The sequence below is a fragment of the Cyprinus carpio genome, chromosome B25 (genome assembly GCF_018340385.1).
Source record: "Cyprinus carpio isolate SPL01 chromosome B25, ASM1834038v1, whole genome shotgun sequence".
NCBI classification, from domain to species: Eukaryota; Metazoa; Chordata; class Actinopteri; order Cypriniformes; family Cyprinidae; genus Cyprinus; species Cyprinus carpio.
The window spans coordinates 9,412,570-9,440,380 of record NC_056621.1 but is presented as its reverse complement, the minus strand read 5'-3'; the positions used below and the strand labels follow the sequence as shown (position 1 = coordinate 9,440,380).

Here is a 27,811-nt window from a genome sequence, read left to right as displayed (position 1 = left end):
AGAGGGCGATATAAACCTCAACTATAACACTAATGTCACGCGGAGGAGGAAAGAGGCAGGCTGAATCAGGAGATGCTTTTGTGTTTCTACAACGTTGCCACTCTTCAGAAACCACGTTTCTGTGAGTGAGAGCGGACTCCACGGTAGCACCGTGCATCAGCCGAGCCCAGTCTGAGGGAGCTGAACAGGTCGTTTTCAAACATAATCCAGCAAAACAAAGCGTCTGGCTTTGTTTGACAAGAGGAAGCAATGTCAGGGTTGAAGAAACGGAGTTCAAATACGTCTGCGGACCGGGATGAAGACGACAAGCAGGTGACGGAGAAGATGCTCTCCAGCAGAGGTGGGAATGGCAGCATGAGCCGACCAGGAGACGGCACGCCTGAAAGCCCCAGCGCAGATATTACCTCAGCGGCGGATGGAGAAGAGACAGTCGTGCTGAAAAGAACTATAACTCTCGTCAACGGCGTGGCCATTATTGTAGGCACCATTATTGGCTCTGGCATCTTCGTTACACCGACGGGAGTGGTGAAAGAAGCCGGTTCAGTCGGGCTGTCGCTGATCGTGTGGGCTGTGTGCGGCGTCTTCTCCACTATAGGCGCTCTGTGCTACGCCGAACTGGGGACCACCATCACCAAATCTGGGGGTGACTACGCGTACATCCTTGAAGTTTACGGCTCCCTACCTGCGTTTCTGAAACTCTGGATCGAGCTTCTCATCATCAGGCCGTCCTCGCAGTATATTGTCGCCTATGTTTTCGCTACCTACCTCCTGAAGCCCATCTTTCCCATCTGTCCTGTTCCCGAGACGGGGGCTAAGCTTGTCGCCTGCCTGTGTATCTGTAAGTAACCTGTTACCTCCCTCGCTAGGTGACATACAAGTTCGTTTACTCATTTACTCAGCAAATAAACAATATGACCGAGGGCTTAAGTCACTCTTTATCATAAATCTCCTCGGTTTAACGGTTCTGGCGTTAGAATTTACCTCAGCTGTCATCTCGCCGTGCCATTCGCGCGCTTCATCTTCAACGTCCGAGACGCGTTCAGGTCTCCTCACGTACAACGTTTCTTACTAAATTATAAATATGAACGAGTTTAACTACATATGTGACAGAAAAAGTGTAATTAGAGACAGAAACGCCATGTGTCCACATTGCAACGGCGCGTGTAGCCTATAGGAGAAACTGAGTATGGTGAAAAGGTGCAGAAAATGTCATCATCTAGTGCGGATGATGTAAGCAGGAAGTGGCACGCGCTGCTACATCACCTTGGCGGGCTTTATGCAAATTAATTGAATTGTTAGTATTGACACACCAATTTAGCGTCGCTTAGTATTAATTATATTTTGATTATAAATGAATATTTTGAGAAAATGTAAATCCGTTTTTTTTTACCAGGATGGAAATGAAAAATCAGAGTAATTATGAAGTTCATGTTAGATGTTTTAAGTTATTAACCAGTGGTAGTAACGTACTTCATGTTGCATGCGTTTCATAATTAATTCACTTTGTTTAGTCAGAAACTCCACTTATATGTAACTTCATACGATAACAAGCATGTTTAAACCAAGATTATTCATTATTATGACAAGGTTACTGTATTCTCTTTTTGCTATAAATTGTGTGTGTTTCTTGCAGTAAGAGTACCAATAGGAGGACCAATAGGAGTTATGAATTCAGCCCTGCAGTGCTACAATCACAGATCTTTGACATGCATGCTCATGGCAGTATGTTAGGGTTGTGGTTTACCATGGCAGCCATGCGAGCAATGCAGCCCTCCCGCAGGTTTAAACCAGTCAGGATTAGGAGAATTAGCTCAAGCTCTAATTACCAATTGGCCAACAAATTAAAACCCATATTTCTCTTTCTCTCCCTGTCTTTTTCTTTGTCTCCTCTTTCTTCCTCTCCTCCCCCTTTCTCATTTAGGCCAGATGAATGCTTGATTGGGGTACAGGAATGCATATTCTTTGTGATAGTGTTCTTTGTGAACACAGAACCCACTATCCGTTGTAATCTTGCCTTGTTAGTGGCTTGTCTAATCCCTCCATAAGAACTCACATGACGAGACAGAAAGGGAGGTAAAGATGACTATGGCCAAACGTTTAAGCTGAGCAATGATGGGATACAGGATTAGTATCACCATTGATACAAACACTGAGTTCAGCCCAAGTGCTCAGTTTAATGTTTTGGAATCTCATACACAGTATTTGGGTCTGCTGGTATAGCAGCTGGCCACTGTTCCCCTGACCCATTTTCTCATGTGTTTTAAGGTCATGATTGAAAAGGGACTCCAGGATTGGTTCGTTGCATAAAACTACGCTGCGTATCCATGGGAGAGGCCCCCTGAGCGGGACCATGCTCCTGCCGTAGGAAAGCTCAGGGAGGAACCTCTGTCTCATGATCCCTTGTCTATTAAGAATGAGAACTGCAATGCCTGACAGAGTAATACAGCAGTGTGTGCTTGTGTGAGGGGACCCAGGCCCTACTGTCCTACCCGATACAGACCCCCTTTTGTACTTTAGGGGCACACAAAGGCAGGCGGTCTTCGCCTCTCTGTTTGGTGCCCAGACCGATTTACAGCTAATGCTACTTTGAAGTATTCGTTAGTTAATCACATTTAATAGGAAGCTTGGAGCCAGGGGCTGGAGGCTGAGGTGGTAGGAGCTCATGATTTTTATTATTCCCTCAAAATCTGTTTACCAGTATACGGTGAGTGAACTTTTAAGTTTCATTCAGGCCGTGGCACCTATACCTGCTCGTTTTATATTAATACATCCATTCTTTTTCCAAACCATGTCTGGTTCCCCAGTGCCTTGGAGGGGAACACCCTCATAACTACTGACAATTTCCAGTTCACTTGTGCTCTTTGGATAATGGGGGAAACCCAGACTAACACAGGGAACATGTAAACTCCACACAGAAAGGCCTCATTGCTCAACCGGGACTCAAATTGGAGACCTTCTTGCAGTCAAATGCTTTACTATATTAATAAAGTCATAAAATGTATTTTTCTATATGTAAAATGCACAATTTTATATAATTATATATATGTTTAATACATATATTATTGTTGTAATATTAGTATTAAAATTGTACTGTTGTAAAATAATAATAATAATAATTATTATTATTATATACTGTTTTATTTTACAGTAAAAATTATTACTACAATAATAATATATTTCTTTATCGATTTGCTAACATTTAACAATTTAAAAAAATAATACAAATAATTTTAATTTGAATAAAATTATAATAAAAAATTCAATAAAAGTAGAAAAAAACACTCATACAACACATAATTATATATTAAATTTAAATTTATAAAAAAAGTAGAAGAAAACATGCATAGCAGACATAGAGCTCTGTTAAATTTAAATAAATACATTTAAATTTGCAATTAAAAAATGCAATTAGATTTGTTTGCCCAAATCATTGCCCACAAGGCTATCCACCCCAACAAAGCCAATCAGTCTTATTCAGTATATTGTGTGACACAGTAGGATTTCTGTTAATCGCATTGAAACAGAATTAAACAAAAAAAATTGCAAGCAGATTGAATAAGTAGGGCGAGACATTTGCGTATGATTCAGGTAATAATTATCTGCAGATCCACCCTATAATACAATCCAACCCCATTAGGCAGATTATTGTGTGCTGTAGCATATAACATTCCTAATCATTTGAACTACATGTGGTGCTGACATTTTCAAGATCGGACAGATAGTTCTTTCACCAAATTTTATTTGATGTCTGTTTTTCCATTCAACCTTAAGTTTGGCAGCCATGCTGTTTCATTTAAAAAAGTAGCACACCAGATTATGCTGCCACGTGTATAGCTGCAATGTAAACAGCGCTTTGCAGACGACGCCTCCTGAGTTAAAGTGTGGATGACAAATTCTAGCCTAATTAGTTTACCAAGTATTTAGGTTAACTTCCTCTGAGCCTATGTTGTGAAAGACTAAAAATAAGTGCCTGTCGTTCTGTTTCTCCCTCCATCTCTTCCTATAGTGTTGTTGACCGCTATCAACTGCTACAGTGTGAAGGCCGCCACAAGGGTTCAAGATGCCTTTGCTGCTGCTAAGCTACTCGCCCTGGGCATCATCATCATTATTGGATTTGTGGAAATCGGCAAAGGTGGGTAACATACAAACACTTCCAACATGAACACCAACAATCAGTCAGTTAACTAAACAACTGCTGAGGAATGGAGTGGAAATACTGTAGTTTTGGTTAATGACAGTGCTTTCCATCATTAAAATGAACCCATACGAAGAGTTTATGTTTGTACATTCAGGCAGAGCAATTGTATTTATGTTTTCTGGAATGAATAAAGATTTGTATGGTCTTAGGTAGGTCTTGGCTTCAGTGTTTATTTATTTTTTATGTTTATTTTTGCTATGCATACAATGTAGCGTTCCAACAGTTTTCATTACAGTGTCGCTTTGCGGCCTTTTAGGTGGGTGAAAATTTAGTCATGGTTTTAACACGAATAACACCAAAACTTATCATTCTTTTAGCTTTGGTAACTGCAAATTAACCATGTTTTTGTTACTTCAAATAATAATTTACAAAAAAGTAATAAGATAAGATTTTTTTTTTGTGTGGTTATAAAAACAGACCTAAGCCATCAATAGCCTTTAAAATGCATTATATAAAAACAATGAGGCCATAATGATTGGTTAATAAGGCTGTTAAAATACATAATGTAGGCTAATAAAAAAGAAACAATTTATGTACATTACATGTTATGTAGGCACAAATGCCTGCAAATGGAGCCAAAGGCCTGTTTATTGCTGCTGTTACATTTACAGAAAAATCAAATCCTTGTTGGCCAAACATTTAATTCAAATATTCACTTAATCTTTCATTTTTGGCCAGCTTTTTGCTATATGATGACACAGCCTCTATAATTTCTTCAACAGAAACATGTGGACATCACAACCCATGAAAAAATAAACCATGGTTTTTTTATCATAGTAAAACTACTTAATTTTCTTTTGTATGATTTCTGAATGCTTGAGACTATAAAATCAATGACTCAACTGTATTAATAAAGTCATAGCCATAGTTAATTATCTAGAGCTACTATTGTAATTTGTAAATAGTACAATTTATTTATTTATGTACTTTTATATTTAATTATAGTCAAATTTTGACCCCTATCTTCTGAGAACCAGAAATAAAAAGCTTTGTCAATTTTGTATTTTTTATGTCATTACATTGTTTAGAGCTTAAGAGAAAAAAAAAAAAGGTAAAATAAAATTTTGAAAAATTATATTTTATTCATATGTTATGCTATGTCATCTGTAGAGAACACCAGAACTGAGTTTTTCTAAAAAACAAAATGACAAGAATAAACATGAGAAGGCAAAAACAATGGGATTTTTTTTTTTTTTTAAATCAATCAATTTTTAGGTTTCAGGATTTTTTTTTGTACCAAACTTTAAGGATGGTTCTCAACTATGTTATAAAATATATGACAAAATGATTTGATAAACCATTTTGCTTTATACAATATGTGTTCAAAAAGTCCATAAACTGGGTTTTCCATTAAGCACAATGTTATCTACACACTGTATCTAATTTGCACATTAAAGTGCTTGTTGGAACAGCATGTTGAAAAAAGGAAGTGTAATAATGGGAGTAGTAACTGGCCAGATTTTCATAATAATATCTAATATTTCATAAGAATATTGCTATATAATTTGTTTTCCTATGCAATTCTTTTGTCTCCCAAAATGCATAATACAGTAAACATGCTTCTAGTCCTGGTGTCCTCTACAGTCGACATGTGTAAAATGATGTCCTGTTCCATAACAGGAAGTCATATTTTGATTTGAAGCCCCATAAACATTTTCCTTATAGGGCACCCATTTGGCCAGCAGCGGCCCTGATCATACATAACCTATATATATATATCACTATCCCCAAACTAGCTAGTTTTTTCTTTTGAACTTTTTTCATCAAATTTGATTTAATTTTAATTCATATAATTAGTTTTTATTTTCAATATACTGTTTATTTCTAGAAAATAATGAAATCATACTGTAGTACATAATTCAGTTTCAATTTCAGCATTGATATGTTGGTACTTTATGTACTTCACTTCAACTCTTTTAGAACTCTTTTTGGACTCTAATTACAGTTGTATATTTGTGGACCAGTCCGTTTTGTAGACCTGCTGAATATGCAGCCACACAACAGCAGCACTGATTGTTTCTTACTGAGACACTAAAGCACTGACAGCAATAGTCTACTCTAGAGAAAGAGTGAGCAAACAGAAAGAAAGAGCAGTTCAAAGATCTGTAGTACGAGCTGGCAGACTTTGCCGCTAGACTTGACATGAACAACTGTAGTTTGTTTAAATGGTCACAGTCTCCAACTGGAATTAGCATCAGTGGTTTCATGGAAAGTAACATTTACATTTATGCATGTAGCAGATGCGATTTTGGGCGCATTGTTGTGTTAATAACATTTTTTGGTTCAGTTTCTGTTTCTCATTAGCTTACTGGTTGAACCTCACAAATTCAGAAAGGAAAAAGAGGATTTCACAGTCTGAGATGCAGATTAACAAAGGTCCATTCACTTGGTGCATGTCCATGTCTACTGCACAAACAAAGGCCTGAAGCTGGTATCACTGACTCAGTTGTGAGTCAGCGAAACAGGACAGGTTAATTCGAGTGGATTAATAGCTCTTCTTCTCATCTTTTATCTCCGATCCACCCACTCTCACTGCCCACAGCAGTGGACATGTAGTGACAGACAACAAGGTCGTTTCGGAAAGAAAGGAAAATGAGAAGGAGATGCCATGCTGATGTTGATTATTGAATTTTGGAGCCAGAAATATAGGGCACGTCTCTTCTAATTGGCCTGCCTCACCCAAATTTTGCCTAGACTGCCAAATTTTGGTCTTGCCTTTGGGTGTTGGTTTCTTTGTGTGGTTAAGTCTCAGAACTTAACTTTTAGTTGCTGAGGTTGCCACATGTACATCTCTCTCATGGTAGAGAGATGCTTCTAAAGCAGCATTGTTCAAAAGTTCCAAAAGTTCATTTGAACTACCGTTTAAAAGTTTGTGGTTGGTAAGATTTTAAAAATGTTCTTGAAAGAAGTCCCATCTGCTCTCCAAGGCTTATTTGATCTAAAATAGAGTAAAACAGTAATACTGTGAAATATTATTATATTTCTAAAACGTTATTTATTCCTATGATGGCAAAGCAGAATTTTCAGTCATCTTTCTAATATGCTGATTTGGTGTTCAAGAAAAATCTCTTATTATCAAATAAATCTGTAATTTTCTAGATTCTTTGATGAATAGAAAGATGTCTCAGAATGCATTGCTAACTTAGTGAAAAAGAAAATCCAAGATGGCGGATGAGGCAATAGTTAAAACAAATACACATTGCAATTGGTTCGTTTTTTGGAAATAGTATTTTAGCTGATATATTTTTTTGTATTTTTAATCTAAGATTTTGATTTGCGGTTGTGCTTTGAGTATTGCATTTTTAGCTTAGCCACATTGTAAAGTCAAATTAGTATTTACGAGTTATGTAGTTGTATTTGTGACGCCAAATGCATTCAAGTCACTTTATCAAAATCAAAAAGTAAATCCAACATTTATACAGACAAATAAATCTAACACAAAAAAAATTTAAAAAAATTACATTTTTTAAACAGGCAACTACTTTGTACATACATGTAAATGAAAAAAATTCCATTCCATTAATTTCAACAAATTTACCATCAATATTAGATTAGGTTAGATTCAACTTTTTGTGTAAGGTACAAGGCAACGAAATGCAGTTAGCATCTAACCAGAAGTGCAATAAGCAGTAAGTACAGGATATACAGTGTCTACAATATGTTACAAATGGGCAATAAATATACAGATAAGGCAGTACTATGGGCATAGTTTACAGATTTTTAAATACTATCAGCATGATATACAGATAGGTGTATTATGAACATACTATACAGATGGATTATGCAATAAGTGTATGTACACTATAAACTATAAACATGAATGTCATTTTCACTAGTGCAATGGACAGTAAAAAAGTGCATAGAAAAATATTCCAGTGTGCAAATGGATCTTTCAGTATTCTGGATGAACAGACAGTAGTGCAAGTAATAACAAGTGAACTGTTTTTTGTTTGTTTGTTTTATCAAAATATCATGATTCTGCATCTATTGCATAACCCATATTTTCTCACTGAGACGCTCACAACTCAGAATCTCAGTGTGGATGCATTCACGTGCATTCAAACCAGAATATGATCTTCTCGACATGACTTGAACACACCAAAACTCTATTTAAACAGTTGAGAGTTGAATTGATTCTCTCCTGTGAGGTTGACTCCTTTCAAATCAGTCATTTATGACTTTCCATTTTAGTTGGAATGCCTCGTTGCTGTCTGTGTTGACTGAAGACAGCAAGGCAGCTGGCTAGCTATCAGGTGTTTTTGTGTGTGAGCTAGATAACCACATGCAAAATTATTGTAAGAAAAACGAGGCCAGATAATAATGACGGTAAATTTGAACCACTGATAGACACACCCTCCCTATCCTGACAGATGTCTATGAAAATGTCCTCAGATATGTATATGGCTGAACTGACAAGTATCCTATTTATTTTCTTTATAAAGACTCGATTTGTTTAATTCACAGCATCTTCCTGTGAATTACTACTGCTTAATTCTGTTACATTCAGCCGTTGCTTAAACGTTGCATGCAACAGGACACCTCGTGGTTTATCAACCATCTTGAACTCTTCTGGGACTGGAGCTCCACCCACACAGAGACACTGAGACTCTGCATGCTTTTTAGACTCCGCCCACTTATTAGCATGATCATTGTTGAGAAGTTTTTGTTTTGGTCTTTTTTGCCACTGTATTTATAATTATATTTGAGAGTTGACAAGAAATGAAAAAGGAGATGAAAGGAGGGAACAGAAACAGGAATGATTTTTTGTGTTGAAACCGCAGTACATTTTTTGATGAACAGAAACTTCAAAAGAACAGCATTTATTTGAAACAGAAATATTTTTAGGAACATTATAAATGTCTTTTCTGTCACATTTGATCAACATGTAATATATAATAGATAATTAATAAATAACAAAAAAACTGAAAACAATTGACCAAGGTTAGAGAACAACATGTATTACTATATCAACATTTATTTTACCACAAAATGTTGTGACAGAACTATCAGAATCAAGTATTCCAAAAGATCATCTTAACATTCTATTGTTTGATACTAGAATATGACAATACACTTTCCAGCATGTCCATTTGACCGGATGCCCTAGTTTTCCTCTCAGATGATTCTCTTTGTCCATTAAGCTGTCTAGATTGATGCGACAACGGTTACACAACTGATGCCATACTGGACGCTCACTGAACTTACTTGCCTTCACACACTGCACTTTTGTCTATTAGAAAAGTGTGTTTTTGAGATTGCGTGTTTTAAGGAGCTCTTCAGACTGAATCTAGGCTACGTAAGCTGAGATCTGCTGTCGAAGCGTTTCTCTCAGACAGAGATCGAGCTCCTCTGGGCTGCCGTAGCTCAGGTCGGAGCCTGTAATACTCAAGTTTATACAAAGAGTTTATACAGGCTCGTTCTGCCCCTGACTGCCTCAGGCGTACAGTCTCACACACACCTACCTCGCCTGGCGTGTCATGTGACCAGGCGGCGTTGGCCTCCATCGATCAACACGGATTCACACGAGCTTGCCTTGGGCTGCAATCATTCTTACACAGTGGACATGCTCACAAATCCCCTAGCCAGGATTCATGGAGGTGGAGTTCAACTCAACTCAAGCCTAAATTACGTTTAGTCTCAATTCGTTGCCATAGGACAATTAATTTTTGAACACTTACATGTTAACTTAAGCTAATGCAATAGCTAACATGAAAAAAAAAATTAACAATACTAATTAACAATACTAACTCATTTATTAATCTGGGTATTCTACACATATCAATATATGTATTAGATTTTAACATCTTTATATGTATATATATATATATATATATATATATATATATATATATATATATACAGGTCCCTTCTCAAAAAATTAGCATATTGTGAAAAAGTTCATTATTTTCCATAATGTAATGATAAAAATTAAACTTTCATATATTTTAGATTCATTGCACACCAACTGAAATATTTCAGGTCTTTTATTGTTTTAATACTGATGATTTTGGCATACAGCTCATGAAAACCCAAAATTCCTATCTCAAAAAATTAGCATATTTCATCCGACCAATAAAAGAAAAGTGTTTTTAATACAAAAAAAAGTCAACCTTCAAATAATTATTTTCAGTTATGCACTCAATACTTGGTCGGGAATCCTTTTGCAGAAATGACTGCTTCAATGCGGCGTGGCATGGAGGCAATCAGCCTGTGGCACTGCTGAGGTGTTTATGGAGGCCCAGGATGCTTCGATAGCGGCCTTAAGCTCATCCAGAGTGTTGGGTCTTGCGTCTCTCAACTTTCTCTTCACAATATCCCACAGATTCTCTATGGGGTTCAGGTCAGGAGAGTTGGCAGGCCAATTGAGCACAGTAATACCATGGTCAGTAAACCTTTTACCAGGTGCCAGGTCGTGCTGAAAAACAAAATCTTCATCTCCATAAAGCTTTTCAGCAGATGGAAGCATGAAGTGCTCCAAAATCTCCTGATAGCTAGCTGCATTGACCCTGCCCTTGATAAAACACAGTGGACCAACACCAGCAGCTGACATGGCACCCCAGACCATCACTGACTGTGGGTACTTGACACTGGACTTCAGGCATTTTGGCATTTCCTTCTCCCCAGTCTTCCTCCAGACTCTGGCACCTTGATTTCCGAATGACATGCTAAATTTGCTTTCATCTGAAAAAAGTACTTTGGGACCACTGAGCAACAGTCCAGTGCTGCTTCTCTGTAGCCCAGGTCAGGCGCTTCTTCTGCCGCTGCTTTCTGGTTCAAAAGCACACACCTGTGCACGGTGGCTCTGGATGTTTCTACTCCAGACTCAGTCCACTGCTTCCGCAGGTCCCCCAAGGTCTGGAATCGGTCCTTCTCCACAATCTTCCTCAGGGTCCGGTCACCTCTTCTCGTTGTGCAGCGTTTTTTGCCACACTTTTTCCTTCCCACAGACTTCCCACTGAGGTGCCTTGATACAGCACTCTGGGAGCAGCCTATTCGTTCAGAAATTTCTTTCTGTGTCTTACCCACTCGCTTGAGGGTGTCAATGATGGCCTTCTGAACAGCAGTCAGGTCGGCAGTCTTACCCATGATTGCGGTTTTGAGTAATGAACCAGGCTGGGAGTTTTTAAAAGCCTCAGGAATCTTTTGCAGGTGTTTAGAGTTAATTAGTTGATTCAGATGATTAGGTTAATAGCTCGTTTAGAGAACCTTTTCATGATATGCAAATTTTTTTGAGATAGGAATTTTGGGTTTTCATGAGCTGTATCCCAAAATCATCAGTATTAAAACAATAAAAACGACCTGAAATATTTCAGTTGGTGTGCAATGAATCTAAAATATATGAAAGTTTAATTTTTATCATTACATTATGGAAAATAATTTACTTTTTCACAATATGCTAATTTTTTGAGAAGGACCTGTATATATAAATTATTATTGAAAAGTTTTATTATTAAAAAAACAGTCTTCAGTGTCACATGATCCTTCAGAAATCATTCTAATATGCTGATTTGCTGCTCTAGAAACATTTCTTATTATTTACAGTGTTGAAAATGTTATTGTGGAAACAGTGGTAACGGTGAAAGTTGAAAAGAACAGCATTTGTTAGATTTTTTTTTTGTAATAAAGTCTTTACTGTCACTTTTGAACAATTTCATGCCTCCTAGCAGAATAGAAGTATTACTTTCTTATTAAAATCTTACTGACTACAAACTTTTGAACAGTAGTCTATATATATTGGAAGAATGGCGACACATGATATATTATGCATCATAAAATTCCCATTTGCCATAGTTACCTATTAATTTACTCTGGGGAAAACAAAGAGATATGTTCTATTGAATGTCCATTTTTAGCCTTAAGAAGGTTGTGCTTATGTTCTTTACTTTCAAGGTAATTAAGCCTTCAAAAAATATGCAAATTAGGACATTAAATCACTTGATGCTATTGAGTTAAAGGGCAACTGAAGACAAAAGAACAAACAACCAACCACACATTCTCAAAAGAAAGACAGAGTAACAAAGAAAGCACATGGGAGACTACTTTGTATCAAACCCATGTATGATTTTCACAGCGATTCTTTTGAGAGAAGTCAAGTCCGAAGTCACTTTTTGACGGTTTAGCGTAATAAATTTCTTCAAACCTGTTAAACTAGTTTTTTTTCTACACATGCACATGTTTGTTGCTATATTACACTGCTTGTTGGACTGCTGGGCCAATCCCTCAAAGTGGCAGATTTTCCTAACCATAAATTGAATTCTTACAGTGTTTTATGTTAAGGAAGCCCTCATTACTCTACAGCCTGCAGGCTTTGGAGAGATGGATGTACATAGAGGTTTGAACTCCCCTGGCTTTCTCAAGGGAGAGATTGAGAACGGGCCCCATCCCGAAACAACACTATGCTCATCTGTTGATCCAGTGGGAAATACACGAGCTTCGGGTGTTCAAGAATTTGCAAACCCTACAATTTCTCTTTAGTTTTTGTGTTCCCGTCACTCTTGCATTTCAGATGTGACATCTGTGACCTTGTCCCTCATGCACCGACCTACTGTCCACAACCGGCCTTGAGAATGTCAGCATGATGACTTTGAAAACTCATTGTATTGTGATAGTGGGAAACAGTCGTCCACCTTGAAACTATTCCATGCAAGCTTGTTTGTTCCTCTCATGGGATAATATTGTGGAAATTACAGAGTACTCCCTGGATATTATGACTTGTATGGGTTGTTTTTATTATGTAATGTTGCTGATAGTTTGCAACAGCATTGTAATCTCATGTTTCACGCTGATTGTTTCTGTTGCAGGTGATACTACTGAGCTTTTGCCTGCAAATTCGTTCAAAGGAACCAATACAGACTTTGGCAACATCGGAATGGCTCTTTACAGTGGGCTGTTTGCTTATGGAGGATGGTAAGACCACAGAACTAGATTTGGGTGGAACTAGGAAAAAACAGGAAGAATTAGACTTTCACAAGTGAAATGTAATGATACACCATGTGAACCAAGATATCTTTTACATGTAAATCAACTTTTTTTTTGTCTTAAACAGCCATGACTACAACTTTTTTTTTTTTTTTGCCCACTGTGAAATTTCATTGGTCCTAAATCCAATTCCTCATAACAATGTAGTTGTTTTTATAATGCCAAAGTGTTTGCACTTTTCATGGAAATCAGCTGAATGATTGATTTATAGATGACTTTGCTTATTTAGCTGGTGCAGAAGGAAGTATTATTATATCCACAAAATTTCACACATATTCCCTTATTAGAATTTAAACTGTTTGTCGGTCCTTCTGTAAATGGCTTGTTTAATTTCTAAGAATTTTCTTACATATTATTATATTTTCTTTTCTCGTTTTCTCTCTTCTTTCTAATTTTTGGTCTTCAGCAGTTGAACTTGTAGGACAGGATGTGTTTAAATGATTGAGATTTTCTTATTTACTTTTTCATTTTTTACCAGGAATTATTTGAATTTTGTCACAGAGGAGATGATCGAGCCATACAAGTAAGTTAAACTTTCCTTATTTTACACTGTGTTACAGTATTGAACAGTATATTTATTTATTGAGTTTTTTTTTTTTTTTAAGGTTGGTTGGGGTGGAATGGGAACAATATTTTTCACTGTTCTGCTTTATTTTATCCTGTTATTATTGTAAACGTTCAATAAACAATTAAGCAATTTTCCTTATTAAAAATATTTTTAACAAATACATAAAAATAAATATTTCCTAAATAAAAATATTTTACCCCTAAATGAATACAGCTCTTGTTAAAATGTTGAATATTTTAAAAACCAAATTAACTCCTATAAAAAGAAGAATCCGGTCATTACAAGTCATTATCTTGTTATTATACATAATAAAAGCTGATTTATTTGTATTTGACATGGTGCAAGTTGCCTTATGGGGCTACCATTTTTAGATGTATATCAGCTGCTGTTATGCTGCTAATAATAACCTTTTATTTTCAATGGAGTGATATTAATTTCTGTAAGGGTAAAATAGTAAAATAAAATAAAAATATTCAAGATATATATTAAATATATTTTAAATATTTTTTATTTATTTAATATATTTTAGACACTTCCTCTCACTGAATAAATTAATCATGTCAGAATTCTAAGTTATTATTTACAAAAAAAAAAAAAAAAAAAAAATATATATATATATATATATATATATATATATATATATATATATATATATATATATATATATATATATATATATATATATATTAGCTCAAAAAATACGTTTTTGAGAGGGGAGGTTTATGTAATAGTGTATGTGCCAACGTGTTACAGAAATCTGCCTCGGGCCATCATCATCTCGCTCCCCATTGTCACCGTTGTCTATGTGCTGACCAACCTGGCCTACTTCACCACACTCAGTCCGGAGCAAATGCTCGGATCTGAGGCTGTTGCTGTGGTGAGTGTCGCCACATAGACACAGTATATTCCATATTTAGCTCAGTTGCTTTAATGTTTTCTTTTTATTAATGTTTATTAAAGTTACTCAATAATTAAGTTGTTTTTTTAGGACTTTGGAAACTACCACCTAGGACCAATGGCTTGGATAATCCCTGTGTTTGTGGGCCTGTCCTGCTTTGGCTCTGTGAATGGCTCTCTGTTTACTTCATCTAGGTAATGCACAAACACACACTAACACACACTTGTTATAAATACCCTTTGTTGGAAGAGGTCGCATTAATCAGATCACTTTACTTTAAGTTGTTTATTTGATTAATCTGTCTGGTTAGTGTTGTTCTTAAGTCACCCTGCAGGCTTTTCCACTGTAAACACTGATCAGGTTATCTCGAAATAGATCTGTTTATATCGCTGTTTGGTATCAGACCTAATGGATAAAATGGTCTCTTTTGTATCTTGCTCTTTCCTTCAGACTGTTCTTCGTGGGCTCCCGAGAAGGTCATCTTCCCAGTTTGTTGTCGATGATCCACCCTGACCTTATGACCCCTCTGCCTTCACTTATATTTACAGTAGGTGTCCGAAACCAACCACATCACTCACTATAACTTAAGTCTTTGTTGAGTCCAGTTAATCATTTGCGTGAATCATTTTTTTGCATTGGTTCTTTTTTTTCATGTTTAAAAGTTTTTTTTTCTGTTTAAATAGTTATGATTTTGGAGAATAATTATACAATTATATAATAATATAAATATTAACTTTCAAATTAATTGTTTTAGCCAGTTCTAATTTGTTAGTGAATAATTCTTTCGAGCCGCTTTATTATTTTTTTCAGTGAATCGGTTTAATGAATCAGTCAGTGAATCAGTTTAATTAGTTCTAATTTGTGAGTGAATCTTTTTTTTAAGGTCTGTTCCTTGTAATGAATCAATTCAGACAGTTCTCATTTTTGATCAAATCATTTTTTAAGTCAGTTCTTTTCAGTGAATTGGTTTAATCGGGTTCCATTTTTTTTGAGCGAAATGTTCTTTTCTGTAATTTTTTTCAATGATTCAGTTTAACCAGTTCTAATTATTTTGAGTCCGTTATTGTTGATGAATTGGATTAGCAGGTTTTAATCTGTGAATTAATCATTCTTTTAAAAATTAATCTTTATAAAAACTTCTAATAACAGATCCGGTTTTTAAGCAAATCATTCATTTGAGTCCAATTTTTGAGCAAGTCATTGTTTTGAATCAGTTCTTTTAAATGAATCTTTTTTTAACAGATCCGGTTTTTAAGCAAATCATTCATTTGAGTCCGTTATTTTCAATGAATCAGTCATTTTTATTAGCAAATTAGTTTAAAAGTGTTTTCAAAATCCTTATTCAATTATCACATATGACTGGAAAAGTCATGGAAATTCTTCAGAAAAGGTGTGAATTGATAATAATGTCAATTTTTAAGTTAATCACACTTTTGAATGGTTTCTTTTCAACGAATTTGCTGAAGATTCAGTTTAAACCTTTTCTTTTCTTTTTTTCCCACAGTGTATCATGACCCTTCTCTACGCTTTCTCCAATGACATTTTCTCCGTCATCAACTTCTTCAGCTTCTTTAATTGGCTCTGCATCGCCATGGCCATCCTCGGCATGATGTGGTTACGCTACAAGAAACCTGAATTAGAACGACCAATTAAGGTGAGATGGGGGGCGGAGCTAGTTAGCAAACAATGATAGACTGCGTGAGGGTGAACAAGGTCATACTTTCAAATGCATGAGAAGTGACCTGCCATAGACCAGACATAGCCAGCAACAGAACGGTAACACACAGGCCCTTTTGTGCACTTCTCTCATAACATTCAGTCTCTCATTGCACTCAGTGTCCTCCGCTCATCTGCCGGACACAGAGGGATGTTCATCAAATGAGGTTTGGAGGCACTGGAGTGAAAGAGGCCATTTGCTTATTGCTCATAATCTTTCTCTCATTCGAGATCTCATTAGCGATAGTCCATTGTTTATTTCATTCACTGTACTTAGTACTGCCTGTGATGTTTGATTTCTCTCCTTTTAGACACTTTAGTGGTTTCCTGAATTGAACTGTAGATGGCAGAACTATTTCTAATAAATTAAGACAATAGGGGTATTATAATAATTTTCAAAGAAAATGTTATAAAAAATATTTTTACACAGAATTCACAGTAAATGGAATTTTTTTTTTTTTTTAGAAATTAAAGGGATAGTTCGCCCAAAAATGAAAATTCTGTCATTAATTACTCATTCTCATGTCGTTCCAAACCCGTAAGACCTAAGAGTACCATGAATGGTGGAGGAGACTGACCTGAAAGAGCAGAAATCATAGAATAAAGTTCTTGGTTTTTTTTTTTTCATTGTGAACAAAAAGATTCATTACATTACGGTTGAACCACTGACTTATTGTCACCTGGGCTATTTTAACAATGTCCGTGCTACCTTTCTGTCTTATGAGTTTGGAATGATATGAGGGTACAAGAAACTAACCATATAATCTTGAATTTCATCAAAAATACCTATTTGTGTTCTGAAGATGAACGAAGGTCTTATGAGTTTGGAATGATATGAGGGTACAGGGTACTATCCCTCTAATTATTTACTACAGTTCAAAAGAATGGGGCGAGGTATGTGATGGTTTTTGTTATTAGATTAATACTTTTATTCAGGAAGGATGCTTTAAGCTACTCAAAAATGACAGACACATCATAACTACTAATCATAATGTGGAAGTGAAATTTATTGACATTAGCAATGAGGTAGTCTTGATCAGAGCAAGCTTGAGGAGAGTATCAGGCCATCTGTCAACAGCCTGTTGTAAATGAAACCATTCTGCAAAACCAGATCAATCCGGCTATCACAAAGAGCAAGAAGCTACCCGGGGAACTCTGTGATGAAGTTGTAAGGGGAAAAAGGCAGGAGAAGGCTATAAAAAGACGAGCTTTGAACCATTCTTAGAGCTCTGTGAAGTCCATTGTATACAAATGGAGAAAACACAACAAAACACAACTGAAACATCAAAGATCAGGATGTCCTACCAAAAAGAGCAGCCAGAGAAGAATGGTGATTGTCAGAGCGAGTAACACTGAGCTCAACACTTCTGCAGTGCGTGTCTTTCATAAGTGAAGTAAATGTTCTTTAATAAACATACTTTTGACTGTACTTTAAATAGACTTTTGATCACATCTTCAAAGCTGTCCACCTCTCTGTCCACTAGGTCAATATTCTGCTGCCCATTGTCTTCGTATTGGCCTGCCTGTTCCTCATCGTGGTGTCCATCTGGAAGACCCCCGTGGAGTGTGCTATAGGATTTGGAATCATCGCCACAGGAGTTCCTGTGTACCTCTTCGGCGTTTGGTGGAAGACCAAGCCAGTATGGCTCTTGCAGATCATCTGTGAGTGTCTCTCCTCTTGTTTGCTTCACAGCATGGAAAAAAAGATGGTTCTAGCCAGTTAAAACTTCATAATTGAAATCTGAAATGTTCCTCAGGTTTGTTGTTAAAATCAAACCTTATAAGAGTTTATTCAATAGCGCTGCTTTTTAAGACAAAGTAAGACATTTGCTATGCATTTAACCTCCATAATTTGACAGATTTACAGTTATATTTGGTAAAAAATAATAATAATAATAATAATGTAGGATGGGATTTTATCCAATGAGATTTAATTTAGATTGTAAAAAAATGTATTAAATGCTGTTTTGTTGGGGTTGAAAGTTTTTTTTTTTAATGTTGTTTTGAAAAAAATCTTATGTTCATGAAATTTTGCATTTATTTGATCAAAAATGATGATCAGAAAAAAACATTAATTATTGTGAAATATTATTACAATTTAAAATAATGGTTTTCTATTAGAAGATATATATATATATATATACACACACACACACACACACAAAACTTTTAGAACACTAGTATTTTCAGCAGCTAAAAATGGTTTTAAGTCAGTTATTTCTGTCTTTTGCTGTAGTGCGTCAGTAGGAAATATCAGTTTACATTTCCAAGCATTCATTTTGCCATTAATTGTAATGATCCAGGGAGATTTTTGTTTGCACAAGGAGTCTAAAAACAGCCAGTGCTCCACACATAGATCTGATCTCATCATCATCCAGTCTGTCTGGAATGACATGAAAAAACAGAACAAACTGAAACAGACGAAATCCAGAAGAACTGTGGCAATGTCTGCAAACAAAAAACTCACTGGATTATTACAATAAATGGCTAAATTAATGTTTGGAAATGTAAACTGATATTTCCTAGTGACACACTACAGCAAAAGATAGAAATAACTGACTTAAAACCATTTTTAACTGGTGAAAATATAAGAAAATACAGCAAAAGATAGAAAAATTAGTGTATTAGTAGTGTGTGTGTGTGTGTGTGTGTGTGTGTGTGTGTGTGGTATGGGATATATATATAGTATATGTTTATGTATACACACACCATATATATATATATATAACACAAATTATATATATATATATATATATACATATTAGAGCTGGACAACGATTAATCGCATCCAAAAGTTTTTGTTTATATAATATATGTGTGTGTACTGTGTATATTTATTACATATATATAAAGACACACACATACAGTATATATTTTGAAAATATTTACATGTATAAACAGGCATATATTTATTTTCATGTAATTTATATTTATATTTAATAAATAAACATAACATATTTTTCTTAAATACACTGAACAAAATTATAAACACAACCCATTTGTTTGGTGGACATTCCTGCAGTCAGCATCCCAATTACATGCTCCCTCAAAACTTGCGACATCTGTGGCATTGTGCTGTGTGATAAAACTGCACATTTTAGAGTTGCCTTTTATTGTGGCCAGCCTAAGGCACACCTGTGCAACAATCATGCTGTCTAATCAGCATCTTGATATGCCACACCTGTGAGGTGGGTGGATTATCTCGGCAAAAGAGAAGTGCTCACTAACTCAGATTTAGACAGATTTGCGAACAATATTTAAGAGAAATAGGCCTTTTGTGTACATAAAGTCTTAGATCTTTGAGTTCAGCTCATGAAAAATGGGGGCAAAAACAAAAGTGTTGTGTTTATAATTTTGTTCAGTGTATATACATGCATGTGTGTTTATTTATATATACATAATAAATATACACAGTACACACACATTTTATGTACACAAAAACTTATTTTGGATGCGATTAATCATTTGACAGTCAAAGCACTTTAATTTAATACTTCGTACAAAAGCCTTATAATATATATATATATAAATTGGGTAAGATAAGTATTGAACAGTCACCATTTTTTCTCAGTAAATTTATTTCTAAAGGCGCTGTTGGCATGACATTTTCACCAGATACAACCCAAGTAACCCACACATACAAAGAAAACAAAACAAATAAGTTCACAAAAGCCTTTGTTGGTAATGATAGCTTCAAAACACCTCCTGTATGGAGAAACTAGTCGCATACATTGATCAATACTTCGTACAAAAGCCTTTGTTGGTAATGATAGCTTCAAAACACCTCCTGTATGGAGAAAAACACTAACATACAATCATTAGTTCTTTCCATTGGCCCATCTTTCCACACAGACAGTCTTCAAATCTTGAAGGTCCCATTTTACTCTTCTTTGAACTCTAATCTTTAGTTCTTTCCATAGATTTTCTATTGGATTCAAGTCAGGTGATTGGCTGGTCATTCTAGCAGCTTTACTTTCTTTCTCTGAAACCAGTTGAGAGTTTCCTTAGCTGTGTGTTTGAGACCATTGTCTTGCTGGAATGTCCACCCTCATTTCATCTTCATCATCCTCGTAGATGGCAGCAGATTTTCACCAAGAATGTCTCAGTACATTTTTCCATTCATACTTCCTTCAATTATATGAATTTTGCCAGTGCTACACCATGATGTTTTTGGGGTGATGTGCAGTGCCATTTGACCTCCAAACATGGTGTGTATTATGGCATCCAAAGAGTAAAATTTTTGTCTCCTCTGACCATACTATATTCTCCCAGTATGTCACAGGCTTGTCTAAATGTTGTGCAGCAGACTTTAAACAAGCTTCAACATGCTTGTTCTTCAGCAATAGAGTGTTGCGTGGTGAGCGTGCATACAGGCCACAGATGGTTGAGTGCATTACTTACTTATTGTACTTATTATTTTCTTTGAAACAGTTGTATATGATAATTCCAGGTCTTTCTGAAGCTCTCCACAAGTGATCCTAGGCTCTTGGACAACTCTTCTGATAAATATTTTCACTGCTCTGTCAAAAATCTTGCGAGGAGCACTTGCTCGTGACCGGTTTATGGTGAAATTATGTTCTTTCCACTTCTGGATTTTAGCCCCAACAGTGCTCACCGGAACATTCAGTATAGAAATGCTTCTGTAACCAATGCCATCAGTATGTTTTGCAACAACGAGGTTGTGAAGCTCTTGAGAAAGCTCTTTGCTTTTACCCATCATGAAATGTTTCTTGTGTGACACTTTGGTCATGAGACACCTTCTTATAGGACATCAGTTGGGACTAAACCAGCTAATAATTCCACTGATAAGGGGCAGGATTGCTTTCTAATTACTGATAGATTTCAGCTGGTGTCTTGGCTTTCCATGCCTTTTTGAACTTCCCTTTCTTCATGTGTTCAATACTTTTTCCACTGGGTCATTCCACTTTATAACACAGAACTTCATTTCTGAACTTATTTGTTTTGCTTTCTTTGTATGTGTGAGTTACTTGGGTTGTTACCGACATCTGGTGAAAAGTTTCATGTCAACAGCACCTTTAGAAATATATTTACTGAGAAAAATGGTGACGTGTTCAATAATTATTTTACCCGCTGTATATTTATGAGGGGTGTAAAGATATATGTATTCGTATTGAACCATTCGGTTATGAGGCTTTCGGTTCGGTACGCATTACAAACCGAATGATTCGTTGGATTAATCCTGTTACATTTGGAAAATAAAAGAGCTTAAAATGTGTAAAGTATAATTTTCTCAGTGCCACTGCGCTCAACAAGGCAGCCCAAACGACGTAACAGGCAGCGTGCTGTCTGCCCAGTGGCGTAGCAGACAGGCCCACGATAACCTCCCCTTGATGGGTTGCGTCAGATGTCGAAAGCTCCGTCATTACTCCGTCATTCCATTTTTACTTTCTGCAGTTTGCACGTTGCTTATGTGATATCCATTGGCCACCCCCCAAAAAACAATCAAAAACGTACCAAACCAACATAAATATTTCCAAAATAAGCAATTATATATATTTATTTCCGAAATAAGCAACCCCCCCCACCACCCATCAAAAACTTACCAAACCGCCCAAACCGTGATCGAAACGTACCAAACCGTGACACCACTGTGTCGTGTCGTATTATCGAACCGAACCGTGAATTTTGTGAACTGGTACAATATTTTAACTTACTTATATTGTTTATATTTTTTATTTTTCTGTCCAGTCTCTGCCACGGCAACATGCCAGAAGCTGATGGAAGTGGTACCTCAGGAGTCCTGAAGACCAAACAGAGTGACAGATGCCTCTTCCACGCACAAGTCTCCTCGTACCCACCTCAGACCCCATTTACTGTATTCCTCGACTGGCTCTCCTCCTCTTGTGTGAGCCAGAAAAAGTCTTATCCTGCTGACACAGGGAAAATCTATATGAATTACCACATAAGAAACCTGACAACATCGGGTCACGGGAGCATTTCAATTGAGATGTAGATTTTGCCAGTCCTTTTTCAATCAAATGCATTATACTGTATACATTATATATATATATATATATATATATATATATATATATATATATATATATATATATATATATATATATATATATAATTTTGAAAAACTACCGGAGATAGGTGTCATATAACTTGGTCATCCCTTTATTTAGGTCTTTGTTTGTGATTTTTTTTTTGCTTCCTGCATTGTGTTTTCAGCTTTTATTTCAGAATGTATTTGAGGAAAAGTGTGTAACGTAATGGAGAGGTGCCATTGTCTTTCTCAGTAACCAGAACCGTGATTCCCACCTGACTGACAAATTTGCATCTTGGATTACAGAAAGTCCTATTATGCATTTCTTTTTCTACAGCTGATATGACCAGTTTGCTGTGCCTTGTCTGTCAGTGTAGAATTATATTATTTTTCGAGATTGACTTGATATGACTTTATACATCTACAGATTTATTTTTGATAGCTTAATGCAGTTTTTTTTTATTGTTACTAAGAATTTCAAGGAATCTCCTTTTTGTTTGGTCATGGTCCTCTAACTGAATATTACAGAAAGCATAGAAGTACAGTATTCACAAATTCATCAGAAACATACAGGACATTACATTCATAAACCTGGCTGTATATTTTTAGTTTGTCAGTTACTACGTCTTTTTATTGTACCGTCAAGGTATCCTAAAAAATACCCTTAGCGAAGAGATTTTAGTGCCTCATCAGTTTGCGAACTGAAAAATTCAGAATGAGTTTGCTGGAAGATGCGATATCATTGTTGTGTTTCAGTTTTAGACAGCTGTATGCAGTTTTTTGCGTTATCTTAATTTTGATTAAACGGACATTTGTTCCTATACTGGACCAAAATCAGTTGTATGTGGGGGAGAAAATGCACATTTTCCGTTAAAAAGTGGTGCGAGAAACACTAGGGGTGTTTTGGGGTGATGGAATGGGGTGTTATTTTAAGACAAAATGGAAGTTGTCCTTTGGTTACTAAGATTATAGAAACATTTCCAAGGCTTCTGGATAGACGGCCTCTGTAGATCTGAAATGAAAAATAATTTTTCTTCAGTGCTGTTATGTTTATAGTTTAGATGATGAAGCTTTGTATTATTTAGAGAATTACAGCAGTATGACTAACACTCCAGCCAACAAGATCGTTTTATCTAATTTAAATAGTTATGTAGAAATGTACTTGTATGTATTTATTTATTATTTGTAGAGGTTTTTTTGTGAATCTGTAAATGTATTTTGTAACTGATGGCTTGGCATAGTTTGCATTTGTGCCCATTAATATAGAAATAACTGCAGATGAGCTGAGTCTGCCTGCACTGACATCTGCCCCATGAAAACAGATGACATCACAGTGATGCTACGTTTCACTATTTGTTTGACATATGATGAATTATATTTGCTCATCGCAGATCTTTTGGTATCAATGGTGTCTTTGTTAAATACTTTAAAGAAAAAAACTTAAAGATATGACTGACTCTTATGTGTATGCTTATATTCTTCGGATAAAATTGTCCACTAAACAGTTTCTTTAAGCTTTAAACTTATTTCTGTAAGTACTATATTTTGCATTTATAAACTAGTCTTTCATCAGTTCATTTTGAAGACTGTTTCTTGCCAGATCAGCCGCATTCAGCTGATCTCGAATCAGTCATCTACACTGCTTATAGTACTCTGAACAGTTGTAAGTATTCTGTTGCCAACCATCTGTCCTGTCTTCTCGGTGATGTCCAATGAAATACAACTACGAAGAGATCCTATTGAGCAGTATCTTGTAATGGTTATACGTCTACTGTACAAAAACTTTTTTTTTTCTTTTTTGAAATTAAACCATTCATGCTCTGTGATTTTTACTTTGTTGCAGGACATTGTTGAGTATTCAGAGAAATAAAACATGAATTCATTCAAAACATGAGTGCTTGTGTGTTTTTATTAGAAGATCAGCTTATTTTGTTAGCACTGATATAGCAGAAATATCAGGATAATTAATTTAGTTAATACTTAATAGTAAATACACTTATCAAAACAACTTACATAAAGTGATGACTAAAAACAATATTTAAATTATAATTTATGATGCATTATATAGTCAAAATATAAATAATTAGTTACAATTATTAAGATACATAATTTTTAAATAAAACATTATTTTATATTATTATATGCAAGGAGAATCCCACAGATAGGCTGCATTATTCCCTCAAGCAAAGTTTCTCAGTTGTGAATTCCTGTTGCTCGTGACTTAAATAAGCTCATACAAGTTGGACTTTGGAAAAACTGACCTAAAAGCCATTTTTCTCCTAAGGATATCCGTAATAGCTCCGGTCTCGCATCAGCTGCTGTGGCCTAAGGAAAGCTCTCGTGTCATGTGAGTTGCAAGGAAAAGATTAGCCAGTGTCATTTGACTATGCTTTTATTTGTTATATTATCAACATAATGAATGTTGGTAATATAACAAAGTGTTATTTGGTTAAAAAGCAGATGAACCTTAACCTGAACATAAGATTTGGATGTGATCGTTTTAAGGGACGATCTTATCATTTTGCAAAGATTATGGGAAAGCTACTTTTGAATGTTGTCTTAAACCATCTGAAACTCTATGAAATTATTAGTCAGTGAGTAATTTAGTACTCAAGTGGTAATGGTCATGTGATTTCAACATGAAGGAAGCCCACTTAATATAGAATAAAATAAGAGTTTACATTATTTAAACAATTTCTTGTGGAAAGTAGTCGGTTAAATAAATATTCTCCTGTTCACATTCAGAAAATGAGCTTAGAAACTCAATTACAAACTTGATTGCGAATTGTTTTAACAAGCACCCTAAAAGTACCAGTGCTTATGAAGATCAGCAGACTTGTTAAGTTTCAAGGCACGAGACTTGTCTGTAAACTCAACTTGTGTCACCGTGTATGAGTAATAACTCTTCGAGTACCTGACACACTACTCAGCAGAGGATCCTCATACTTTACTGTTAAATGTAACATGTAGACACTGACTGACCTCCTCCTGACTGCAGGCCTCATGTGAAAAGACTGTGTGTTGTCAAAAACAGAATAGTTGACTGACCGCTGTGATGCTTGACAGATGAGTCTGTACTGCAGGCCTTTTCAGCATTCAAAAAATAAAAAAAATATTAGAGAAACACAGGCAAAAAATAAAAAAAAGATTAGAGAAACAATGAGGGTGTCCTATTTTGAAGTAAAATGATCAACAGCGCCTGTTAATTAAATGCAATGGGGGAAATGTTCTGACGTGGCACCCTGATGGAAAGACAAAGGTTGAGCATTTCTGTGCTCTTTATCTATTGGTCATAGGGCTTTAGTGTTTTGCACATGATCAGAGCTACATCAGTCTGCCTGAGGCAAAGAAAAGGTTTGAGCTCTAAAATAAAATCAAGGACTGTCTGTTTACCAGAAGGTTATGAGCCAATCACAATAAAATGAATCACCTCACTCACAAACAATGCTCACCAAGCCTTCATTTATTTAATCTAAAATACAGTTAAACCAGTAATAAAATAAAATTTTTATAACAATAATATATTTTTAAAAAATAATTTAATATATTTTTAAAAAATGGTTTATTTCTGTGATGGCAAAGCTGAATAGAATACCAAAACATCATATGTCACCTTATTGAAATTCTCACCTTCATACTAAATGAATAGTTTTCTGATAAAGAAGATATTGTTGCTGCTGTCTCTGTGTGTCTGTGTGTTTGTGTGTTTACCTAAGAGAATTAACTCTGTTGCTAGTCTCTTGGCAACAGGCAAATCATCAGTAATTTTTCTCTGGTTCAAAGATAAAATCATTTGTTGCCATCGTGTTCAATATTTTCATTACAGTGAGTTTCCAATCTCATCTGATTTCTTTATATCACAGGCCTCCCTGTGGTCACGACTCTAATACAGAAGCCTTTTGTGCAGCTGATATCAGGATGGAGAGGCGTGTCTGTTTTCTCCGGTAATGCTGGTTCATACACACACAGAACCCCATGTTCTCCGAGTTTTATGTCACAGCGAACACTTATGTGTCAAATCATAAGTGTTTCCTGACACCGAGACCAGAGGTTTTGAGCAGTGCAGATGGGGCCAACAAAGGGGCAATATTAGCTTTTAACATTATAGGTAGATATAAAGGTTGAAAATGAATGATAATTGATCATTAAGTTAATCTATTTATCTTTTTGCAAGTTCCTGATAAACAACTGTGTGATATATATGCTGGTATTTGGAAGTTAGCCAATCATATCAAAGCTTTTACATGAATAAGTCTTAACAGTACCATGGTTTACGTCTAGGGATCAGATGGAGGTCATGCAACACTGGTGCAAAAACTATGACTGATATAAAAAGGTTAAAAAATAAAACCATACAAAAGTGTTGGAACCTGTTGGAAATAATCATATCTTTCCTTGCTGTGTTCAAATGCTACAAACAAACCAGAGATATCAGTCCTGGCAGGCATTGTGTGCTTCTGCACCACTTGTTTTATGGAAAGTTGAATAGAAAACAACAGGAGGCTGGGATTGGAAGGGGCAGAGAGACAGAGGTCAAAAGGTGTCGGAGTGAGACGTGTGACTGGAAGTCTGGAGGCAGAGAGGCTCACACACACTCTCACACAAAAACACACACAGAATTAGACAAATCTCTCACTCAAGGTCACGATTCCACCTTCACAGTGGCAGTCAGGTGACTGGAAGCAAGATTTGGGTGGTCATGTGCCTGGCAACACAGACTTTTCTGTCCTTTATGTTAGAAAAAGTTGAAAGGGACAACATGGCATATTTACCAACCAAGGCCAAAGGTTTATTTTGTTCTGGTAGGGACATTTCAAAAAGAAAATACACAGATAGGTTTATTTATTTATTTATTTATTTATTTATTTATTTATTTATTATCATTTTACAATATAACAACAATCAAAACAATTTAAAAACACAAATAAAAATATTCTGCATTAAGTAGCACCATAGTACACAAATACGAAAACATATACATCATCAAATACAATTTGTGTTACCAAATTAAAACTGAGATCAAATGACATGAATGGTCAGTGTGATAACAATGGATATTAAGTTATATAAGGGTTCATAATAGGTCCAAAAAATATTCCAGGTCTCTAAGAAGATGTGGGTTTTGTTTTGTAAACCGTATGTTAAATGTTCCATGTGCAGGGTGTCGTTTATGATATTTTTAAATAATCCAAATGTTGGAGGGTGTTCCTTTTTCCAGTTTAATAAAATACATTTCTTAGGTTCACTCCAAAAAGATATATTTAAAGATTCTTGTGATATTTCTTCATGTACAGTATCCCAAAACTCGTTTAGTTTTTCGCAGTTCCAAAAATTGAAATAATCGTGCCCTTATGTGTCTTACATCTGTTGCATAAGAGAGATGCACCAGGATATATCTTACTACACAGTGACAAGATAGAAATTTTTAAATGCAAGCTGCAC

The 27,811-nt window shown here is 35.7% G+C and overlaps 1 protein-coding gene across 1 annotated transcript; it reads left to right on the top strand.

Annotated features, from left to right (window-relative positions):
- LOC109109146 (large neutral amino acids transporter small subunit 1-like) lies at positions 1-24,258 on the top strand. The gene is made up of 10 exons (XM_042752745.1): positions 1-838; positions 4,007-4,132; positions 13,000-13,105; positions 13,656-13,700; positions 14,499-14,622; positions 14,734-14,837; positions 15,094-15,190; positions 16,148-16,297; positions 17,844-18,021; positions 22,069-24,258. Exons 1-10 carry the CDS (start codon positions 250-252, stop codon positions 22,122-22,124), a joined length of 1,575 nt encoding a protein of 524 aa, XP_042608679.1. The 5' UTR covers positions 1-249; the 3' UTR covers positions 22,125-24,258.
- Positions 24,259-27,811: the final 3,553 nt, after the last annotated feature.